This window comes from Ceratosolen solmsi, unplaced genomic scaffold, assembly GCF_000503995.2.
Source record: "Ceratosolen solmsi marchali unplaced genomic scaffold, CerSol_1.0 scaffold7, whole genome shotgun sequence".
Lineage (NCBI taxonomy): Eukaryota > Metazoa > Arthropoda > Insecta > Hymenoptera > Agaonidae > Ceratosolen > Ceratosolen solmsi.
Genome location: NW_011948413.1, coordinates 16626929 through 16638071, shown reverse-complemented (window position 1 = coordinate 16638071; position 11143 = coordinate 16626929). Strand labels below are relative to the sequence as shown.

The following is an 11143-nucleotide window of genomic DNA, read 5'->3' as shown; positions in this document are numbered from 1 at the left end:
GACGACGACGACGACGACGACGATGACGACGACGACGACGACGTCGACGACGACGTCGGCGACTACTATTATCTGCAGCCGCGACCGCAGATACATTTATTACGGTGTCGGATTAGGTATAATGAACTCGACCGGCGTTTAATTACGGACGGGTGAATTAAATGCGGTCGATGACGTCGCAGACCGTCGAATACCTAATTCAACCGAGTTCTCCGGCGTGCCTCGTCCGGCATGAGACGGGTTTCGGGACGAGACGAGTGAAATCTTAGTTGCCGAGGAAAGGATTAATTCGAGCGCCGTGTGAGAAAGTTGCCGGCGATCTGTAATTGAGAGGTGCCGAATGCGTATATTGTCGTTTTATTATTAAAGAAGCTTCTCGAAATGTAAAATTCTCCGAGGCGCTGGGCAAACGAGGACTTGAAAATTATACACGCATAGTGGCTTGGAAGGGGCGACGTTTAGAATTTAGAAATGCCGCGCGATGCGCCAATGAATTTAAAAGTCAAATAGCCTGGTGTCTGGGCAAGGCCGAGGGCGCGGACTCAATGCGATATGCTCGAGTGCCTAGGCTCGTCAAGCATTAAAAGTAAACTTCTTCCGGCGTCTTCGTTACTCCACCCTGACGGCTTCCTCGGCAACTCTCTACCTCCCACTTCGTCCCATATTATTTTCGTCGGCAGTTCCTCTTGGATCCGCGCTGCCGCGACATGGGCCCTTCCACACACGAGCCCTCGACATTACCCTTCGATGAGTGTGTTTATGCCGTGGCGCCTCGTCATATACTGTCGTAGCTACCGGCTATAAAAGAACCGCCGCGTCCGGTAAATTGCCGCGCACGCGTCGTGTTCCGGTCCTGTTTGTTTCTTTGTATGTTCTCTCGGCTTTGTTTAAGACGGCGTTTGCCCGAAATCTATTATTACGCGCTTCTCCGGAGAGTGTCGGCTCCTACTTTGCATGGGGCTACGAAAACGGAGCCTCACGGGGATGAGAGACGCAAAGCGCCATAAAAAGCTGAGAAAGGAATTTGGGGGGGGGGGGGTTACCGCCGCGGGCCCTGTTTTTAAAGCGACATCGTCAAACATCCCGTAAAATGTATCCCGAAAGTTTCGAGCTTGGATTTCGTCGCTCTCTATGCGGGACGATATTGTATCCATAGCAAGACATTTACCGGGACTGATATATTTTACGAAAAACTTGGGTATGCATTAACTTTATTTCAAGGACACTAGCGAGTGGGCAAGATTACGAGTCTATGCGATCCAACGTATTCGAAATCAATGATGGGAGCAGCGGAGAAACGGTGCGAGTATGTACCCACGGGCAGACACGATCTTAGTAAATAAAATAAAAGACATGTATACGTAATTGTAGGAGGATAGGGGAGGGGGGGGGGGTTTACCAAGTTGCGTTTAGCATTTCATTTTGGTAAATCGGACGTTTCGCTATCGTCGATATCACAGCGTTTTGTCGAAAGAGCTGCCTCTTGCGTTTGCTTCCCGAGGCACGTGGCAATGTACGCGCGTGGGTCAAAAAGAGGAAAGGAAATTCTTTTAGCAAAGAAAGATCTACCGACTCACGGATTCATTTAGTCTCGATGGGTGGGTTCTCACCTCTGAGAATGCTCGTCGGAAATAACGGATAGTTTTAAAGTAGGGCACGTCGGGCAAACATTGAGATGACCGGGCGATCGTCAGGAGAGGGGAGGACTTTCTTTGATAAATCGATGAGTGGCGGAGGTGATGGAAGCGCCGGAGTCTCGGTTTAGCAATGTTTACGCAGGGGCCGCGCATATTGCACCTTTCGTGCCCGCCTCTACACGGTCTCGTGCGTTTCGGCGCTGTTGAGTCACCGGGGGCGATCATTTCGTGCTAATTTAATGCCAACGTGCACGAGATAATGCTAAGAAGGATACGTTAAAGCGATTTCGCTTGGAAAGTGGCGTCGAGTCGGAAGTCAGGCAGGGAATGAGATTTCTTGCAGTCGCCTTTTTCCTCTATCACTCTCTCTCTCTCTCTCTCTCTCTCTCTCTCACTCTCACTCTCACTCTCACTCTTCCCTCGTCTGGTTTTGTTTCCCGAGTGTAGAAAGCCCGTTGAAAATCATTTGTGTGCACGCGTTAATGAAAAAATCGTCGCTAATGGAGGAAGGAGATAGTAATCGTTCAAATTTGCGACCATAGATTAACTTCTTAATTTGCTCGTGTAAGGCGTTTAAGACGTATATCTGGCGAGTTCATCTGAAAATTGCTACCTTTGAATTCCCTAGAAGTCGTGCGTTGTTAATGATGATCTTTAGAATGTTACAACCCAGTGAGCTTTTTGTAAAATTAATGCAATGTGATGTGAAGAAAAAGAAAAAGAAAAAAATCAGGCAGGGTTAAACAAGTGTTGGAGAATATATATTATTTTAATCATGAGAAGTAAGCATTTTAATTAAATACTAGCAATTAATATTTGACGAATTTGAATTTCGCATAAATTTAATATTTCAAAGCTCAAATATGAAAAATACTGTTTACATTCTAGGGTAAAATATAATTATGTATTTTAGATAAAAGTCATCGAATACGTTATCATCGTTATTATTATTGTTTTAGCTCGTAAAACGGAAGAAAAGGATAATTACAGGTTTGTAATTATTTCGATACAATACGAGTGAAAAAAAAGAATTAAAAGTAGACAAAGCACTGAAAATTCGATTGAAAATGGTTAGCAAGTCAATTCTATTTATGTCTTCGATTTGCACTGGCTGCCTACTACATGCCTATGTGTCGTAATTACATCACGACTCTTTGTAGACGCTTCATGGAGACCGTTAAGTGGGCGGGCAGGGGGGGGGGAGAAAAGAGAGGGAGAGAGAGAGAGAGAGAGCGAGGATACTTCAAATCTGTGAGCAATGAATCCAGTAGAATTGGAAAAATAAGAAAAGGAAGAACAACACAGAGCGTGTTGACATACGGATTTTAGCGTCCGCGGAATAGAGCAAACACCTTCTTTCTTCCGTCGTCGCCTCATCGACCGCCAAAGTAAGTGGGTCGAGTCGTAGTCTTGTGTGAACATCTTTTACACTTCTTACGAAACGATACTTCTCTCTCTCCCACGTTCTCTCTTTTTCCCACTCGTTTCTCTTCATCTATCTATCTATCTATCCATCTATCTATCTATTTATCTAGCTAGCTAGCTAGCTATCTATCTCATTCGTTCCCTCACTCTATCTCCACTTCGAGTCACACTCACACGCGGCCAGATTGCGAGCGCCGATCAAATGCTTCTTTGTCCGGGACGATAAGCGAGACCGGCTCATGCGCGTCCGAGCTAAAAGCGTGTCTGTGCGCGCGGTAGCGCCCGCGCATTATCTCCCCGGGGCATCGGGCGAGCGTTTCGCCAATAATCGCACTTAACGAGGCCACTCTAACAAGAGGAAATTGGCCGCGAGCTTATCTGCCCGTGCACGGGCTACGGGGATTCGCTGCCTCGTCGCTTAGAGTGGAATTACACCCTGGTAAAGCGTCTTTCTCTATTGCGAGCATATTTTCGTTGTCAGGCAGTTTTCCTTGTCTTCGAGCAAAGACGTGACTGGCGTGAAGAAGAGATCTGCTTTTGAGCGATCGACGCTGGCGCTGTTCGGGCAAATATTCCGAAACACTTCTCCAATAAACGATGCTGGCAACAGCTGCGTTCTATTTCCAATTCATTTAATTGGCGCGTTAACGGGGTATTATGAAAAATTAAGTTTCATTTATTTAATATTTACGCCGCGTCGATGTTATCTTTTATTCGCCCAAGTAGCTCTTCCAACATTTCCGTGAAATTTCCGTATTATGTGACGCGAGACCTATTAAAGTGGCAAGAGGAAGCATAATAGTTTGAAATACTCCTTAATGATCGTATGAAACAGCATTAGAGCATTACTTACGGCTTTAAGCATTTTAGGCGTAAACATGTGAACTTATTAGACATTTCAGCATCACAGAGTATCAAAATAGCTAACTACGTGGAATCAAGATTTTAAACTAATTCCATATGGTGAGAGCGGGGAATCCCGGGTAATTCCGTGCGCGGAAGTAGAGAGAAATTATGTTTCCACAATATTATGTTTCTACAAGTGAACACGTATTTTTTCCGAGCGTGGTTTGAAAATAGATTAAAGCACGTTTGGCTTAATCTCCTGTCAAATCGATAGCTCGGATAGAGCCGCAAGTATAAAATATCGTTTTACCCAACCCATTCGCAATACAAAATTGAGACTTGCGGTGGCGGTAGGGCTTGGCAGACTCGGGCCCACGCTTTGGATGAGCTTATTCAGCCGAACACGCAGTCATTCGGTCGATCGGAATACGGAGAAAGCCGACCAGCGGGAGTAGCCTAAAAATGGAGTAGCGCGAACTGCCTGGAATGGCGGGGGACGAGTGGGGAGGGGGTTCATGAAAAATCGAGCACGTTCTTACAATCTGTCCCGAAGTCTCGGTCTAGACGAGGTATTATCGCCAAGAGTTTATCCTGCTGGTCTAACAAACCATATTCTTTAAGTAGATAATATTGCTCAGCGTCAGGACAAAATAATCCACCGAATTACGTATTTAAAATGTCGCATATTCGCATTCCAGCGCCGAGAAGCACATCTGCGAAAATGCTGTCTCGTACATTTTACACGGGAGTATTTACCGAGCGAGATACTGCGAGGAGAGAGAAAAATTAGCCACGGCAGATTTAAATACGTTTAAAGCGGGGCACGCATAAGCAAACATTTTCGTTGGAACTTACGAGGAAATAAAATAATAATTGTTGGGCCCTACCACGAGGCTTGGTGTGAGAGCCGTCGCCTCTCCTTAACCCGATACGCGCAGTCGTAAAACGCGCTAAACGTCTCGACCGCTGGAGATGCTTTCGCGAGAACGCATTTGTTTTCTCTATAGTTTTTTTCGGCGAGGCAGGTGAGGAGGAGGAGGGAGGTCGGTTTTCTTCGACTGCCCGCGGCTTCGGAGTCGACGGCTTTAAAGGAGATTTCTGCACTTCGTTATGGTGTATTTTCGCCGCGGCGTTTATTCCCTGCGTGTTTATATTCTGGAACGTTAACGCGGGCTCTCGGAGCGTTGACTGGCCGTCGGAAAGCCCGACGAAAATAGAAAATTACCTCGTTGACAGGAGATTCGTGGCTTGAAAATACGGTACGATCAAAAAACAAAAAACAAAAAAAAATAAACAAAAAGGAATTGCTCGCCCCTCGCCTTCTTTGTATCCCTACGCGTCTTCTCTGTTTACTCGCTGAATTTTTATAAATTTTCACTCGTGATTTATGTTCATAAATAATTCCCGACATCTTACGACTTTGATGAAAGTACTGCAATAGGCCATTTCTTGTGGCTTTGGTCGTTTGGAAAAGTAAGCCGTTCCATTTATCGGGTAAAATTGTTTGAAAGTTTTAAATAAAAGTGCCGCTAGTTTTACGGCCCCACTTATGCAAACATCTCCCGGTACTGCGAAAAAGTGACGGCCAACTTTTAGATTTTATAAAGTACGCGTCGCTTAATTTAATTACACGCCTATCGAGTAATTATAAAGTCAGCTCTTATATTGCACTTGCCGTTAATCAACATAAGCTCGATAATAATTGCATAATCGTATCACGCTTTAGCAGTACATTGCTCAAGTAATTTTATACTTTCGAATCACGCGACCGATTTGTATATGTAGCGAGTGCCGCCAACGCATCATCTGGCCAACGATTCAACGACGGTCTGTCGATCATCGATCTTGCAGCACACTTGGAATGTTTATTGACTTTCCGGCATGCGCGATTGCTAGAGCCGATGGCCGGAAGTGTCCCACACATTTATCTCTTCTTTATTGACGTCAGAGTATCGCTGACCATCCTAGGCGAAACTGAAGATAGTTGCCGTGATATGATGCTCGATTCGAAAGTTTATGTGGCGCTGAATCAGAGCATTCTCGATTGAAATACACTGGGGATCGATCTAAATTTAATTACGTGCACCAACCGAATTTGAAAGTTGTACGAGACGAATAATCCTCGATATGTAATGGGGCATACGAACTTGTTACGTCGAGCTCGAGCCTCATTTTCCAAACTTTGGATATGTTACAATCCTGAATTGCAGATGTAATAATTGGCAGGTAGATTTCAAAAGATGTTGTAGCTTATGAATTTGAATTTAGCTTAAGTGGCCATTCTTAATACATTGCACGTGCACGCTCAATACGCATTCAAATGATACAAACGAATTCTGGTTATTTTAACCTACGAGGAATAAACAACCATTCTTTAATATAATCTTTGAAAAATCTTTTGCGGTAATCATTGCGGTGCTCGCTACATATAATATTGAAATATTACATAAATAGTTTATTAATTCATGCACTAGACGTAACCACAATTTACATTTGAAATAATATTCTGTCACAATGAGTTCTAATAAAAATAATGATTGCTGTTTTGCAGTATAATGCAAACATACCATACAGGCTATTAAGCTCAACTTTGCACTTTAATAAGTCTTGAATGACGGAACTTTGTTTGAAAAACTTTTATAATCGATACTGTGAACTGAACAATTGAAATTATTTTTGTATATCAAATGAGGTACACTTTTTTTATAGAAAACTTTCGTTCATTATGTTCATAAGCAAATGTTTTAAGCGATAGCGAGCAATTGGTCTTTATGACTAAATGGGTCAGTTTTGTCATTATCTAAGTCATTTACTTCTGTAAAACGAGAAAAACAAAGACGAAAATGTCTAATTTATGATGGGATACCGAGTGTTTGATCAGCTTAAAAAACTGTCAATAAAGTCTGGAAACGTTACATGGTCACAAGATGTCGGATGGTTGGACACGTAACCTTCGCGCGATGAAACTTTTGTATTTGTTAGACAACATATGTCCTTAAAATTTTTTTATTAAATTTTTCCTATTAATTTATGCATGTGGATAAAGTCGAATTTTTTTTTATTTTTTTTTTATTTTTATAGAAAAATCAATACGTTTTTATAGCTTATACAGCATTGCGATTATCCTTGTCCGTCCGCATTCATAATAGAATTAGACTTTAATGTTCGAGGAACTTCGTTTGAAAACGTGTTATATCATCGATGCTGTTTATAAAAATGTATCGCTATCTGCACCTACGAGCTAATTAAATGCGCCTACCAATTATACTCACTGTATATTATCTACTTATTTTTTTGCTTTCAGACGGAAATATCGAAAAGACTCAATGCCATTATTGCGCAAATATTGCCGTTTCTGTCTCAAGAGCATCAGCAGCAAGTGGCTACTGCCGTCGACAGAGCAAAGCAGGTTACCATGACAGAATTAAACTCGATCGTTGGGGTAAGTTTGGATAAATTTAACGATGTTTCCATTTGGCTTATTTAGGCAAGCGTTATTCTGGAATAGCGCAATGCTAACTCTGAATCGTTTTCAAAGCGCAACATCGTTCGGCACGTCAAGACCTTTATTAAAATTTCTATTAGATGATACGATCATTCCAAAAACTGAAATCTCTTTTTAATTCACCGTTTTTTCGTAAAACCGATCAACCACATTATTTACAAATGTGAAATCTCCTTACGTATCATTAAGTTTTCGCGTTGCTTATTTGCAACTTATTTACAACAAAAACGCGCGATCACACTTTGCAAAATGCCATTAAAATTAAAAATGGTAAAATAATGTAGCTTTCCTTAGCATTAAATTATTTGTATGAGTATAGTAAATGCATATTGCATAAATCTCTTTGTCCTTGCAAAATGTTTATCACGGAAAATCGATATTACAACAACTTGGCGTTTTTCATCATACAAGGATGCGAGAAAATACGCAACATCCGAATGCCATTAGTCGTTACGGATATCGCGGACGCGCGAGAAAGTAGCCGCAGTCTAGGTAGCATTAGGATTTAATAAATAGTTGGGGCCGTAAAATATTGTTCCCCTCGCTCGGGGGTACTTTACCATCTCGTTATCGCCATCGAAGTATAATATATCGACGTTTTGCTCGGCGGGCCGTATTAAGTCGGTCTTAGTCAGGCGCAACTTCCGCGGACCGCTTCATGAAACATTCATTTATTCAAATGCGAGATTCTCGCTACGTACGGCTATGCGATCTGGCGACGTACTCGCTCTCTTAACCACGACAATAAAATCATAAGTTAAATAAGCCCGGTGAAAGTGGGGAGGAGTCGTTAAAGGGCGCCAAAGCGAGGGAAACGCAGCCGTAATTAGCCGGCGCGTTAAATCGTATTTGGCGCGAGTCTATGCACGTAACGACCCACCCTTTCTCCCTACCTCAACGTCCCCCAATCATTATCAATCAGTCCGGGCGGCAACTTCTTCATTTTACATTTCCGCTAAATTTCCCAGACGGTTCGTCACTTTTATCGCGCTCCATATCCCCTTGTAGTCCACGGGAGTAAAGTATTTGAAAAGAACGGAGCGAAACACCACATAGTTACGTAATTTATTGGACATTCGTAAAGAGCCGATAAACGCGCGGATCAATAATGCAAAATTGTAGCTTGGTACTTGAATATTTAAAAAAATATATTTTAATAATATTAATAAGTTGTTTGACTTTTGTATTAAATACATTGGATTATAAATTGATGTTGCGTTAGAAAATGGCTGTATCATTCCGCCATAAGGTTCCGTAATCCATACTCGACAATTTAACCGCAATCAATAATCAAAGTTATGTATATATTTATATATGTTATGTATATCATGTATATAAGTTATGTATATGTATTATATATATATTAAAGATAAATAATTGAATTTTCTTAATACACCAATAGGCGAAATAATGATAATTATTAATTCAGCGTGGAAAAGCCTCAGACAAATAAAGCATTGTTTAAGCTTGCAAAATATGAATATGAAAAAGTTCCGTCCCCCCACTCCGCCCACTTCCATTCCTTCAACTATGTTGCTCTTTCTCTTTCTTGCCACTTCGTATCCCTCGTGCTTCATTTTCCGTATTTCATCGCGACGCGAACTTATTTAGCAGTCCGCAGGCGAATTACCGCGTGTGCGCAGCTCGATAAGCAGTAGCGGCGCGGCAAAATTGGCATTCGACCGTCGCCTCGCATAATTGAGTTCCGAGTTGCTTCTCGACAGACACGACGTGAATAATTCTATCGTGCTCGTTTCTCCCACCAGTCTCGTCCGCTCTCGCCCCCTCCCTATCACCCTCCCCACCCAACTACTCTTGTCTCGCTCGCTCTCCCGCTTCTGCTTCCTCTTGGTTACCTCGAGCTTTATTAGACGGAGAGTCGCGGTATAATGCGCCTGTCGAGTGCACTCAGAAAGCGATCCTCTCGCGGCAAATGGAATTATTTTAACTCGTTCGGCGCTGTTTAACAATGCGCTCGTGTTGGCGCGTGCTTTTCCGACATTACACTTAGAGTCTAATCTGTGCCATGTTTTTAATGACTTTAAGCATACGGAGAATTTCTCTTTCTTTTCGATGAAATTCAGTTTGAAATTAGCAGCGTATATAAACGTCGTACGGTAATAAATGTGGAGCTCCCTGTCACTTTGCAAGATATTATTCATGTTTCGTGTGATTTTGTTGGGATTTCGTTTGAAAAAACTATACGCACATATGTCATGTAATATGTGCATAGGACGATGACGAATATAGTGCATTTCAGTATATACTTACATAATTAGCCGTCGTAGAGCAAACAGATTTATGTTTATGTTCAAGGGGGAAAATATTTCAACTACAGATATATTAGACGAATGTATCGATAGAGCAACGGTCGTTGGAAACAACAACAAGCCATTTAATTAATAATAAGCAGCACAATCGATTAATGGATTTCATTTGTAAAGTGGAGCATAGGGTTTTAAAAACAGTTACATTAATAGAGCTTTAGTGAGGATGATAATTATTTCATGAAATTTTATATAAATCGTGAATTCACCTACTCGATTCTATTATACGTACGTTTACGTAGAAAGTTAAATTATCAGCATAATTATTTCTATTTTCAAAAATTTTACACCTATTTACATTCTGGCATATTGTATAGGAACGCGATTTTAAACGACAACGAATATGACTCAATGTCAAAAGAATTAGAAATAAATTTTTTTCTATAAAGAAATGTGCTTTTTATTATTGTGGCTTAAGATTATCGGCGATTTGTCATGTTAAATAATTTAATTCGCATGTATTTGTGATAGCATTGTTAACGGACTAACCTGCGAAGATAACCTACATTTCCCGACGCTAAGTGCGATTTTATCTATTTATTAATAAAAATTTTATTGCTTGTTGATGAAATAAAATTCATTCGAAAAGTATATAATTTATAGATTATTACAAATACTTTTTAATTGCAAACACTAGTACCAATTTTCAACAGTATAACTTCTAGCATTAAATATGCCTACTTCTCGTTTTAGACACGCTCGCAATTCTTTCATTCCGATTATTCCGAAAGTTTTTAAGTCGTTTTTAAACTAGTTTAATTTCTTAATCACGGCATTGCAAAAATTTATGATATTTTACCTTTTCTTCTTCTTTTTTTTTTTCATTCATTCATTCGTTTATTTTTGTTTTTATTATACTTTTCAGCCAATATAGCAGCATCAGAAAATTTATCATATCCAATACCTTAAACTTTGTAATAATCTTTAATAACAAGTATCATGATTAAAAAAATAAATCATAAATATTATATATTTGACTCAATCTGAGGTAAATATAATTGATTGTACAAAACAAATGGAATTGCCGTTTATTCGCATAAGCATATCAAATTTTCACTGTAAGCATTATTTATAAAGGATTGTACGCATTCAGACATAAATTGCAAGAATCGTCGCCTATCCATTCCTTTCTATTTCGCAATGTATTCACAGTCATGAAGGCGAATGCAATAATCATTAATATAAAGATTCTTAAATTTTTACCCACGCAGCGTGATTATATAATTATATATGTTGTGGCCTCTGTCCAAACTTGAATATCAGAACGTTAATAAATTAAGATCTGCAATTAAAATACAAATAGTTATTTGGTGCTATTAAAAGGGAAAAGGAAAATCTTGATGAAACCGCGAGCACAACTGTACGAGTGTATCTCGTTTTCCAAGCAAGACATATGGATATCG

At 40.5% G+C, this 11143-nt stretch overlaps 1 protein-coding gene across 1 annotated transcript in view; it reads left to right on the top strand.

Annotated features, from left to right (window-relative positions):
• The window catches only part of LOC105367562 (protein groucho-1-like), an 82473-nt gene that overhangs the window by 48412 nt on the left and 22918 nt on the right, over positions 1-11143 (top strand). Inside the window, exon 5 of the mRNA XM_011506322.1 lies at positions 7213-7350. Within this exon, the coding sequence (XP_011504624.1) occupies positions 7213-7350 (138 nt within the window). The remainder of the gene's footprint in view (positions 1-7212; positions 7351-11143) is intronic.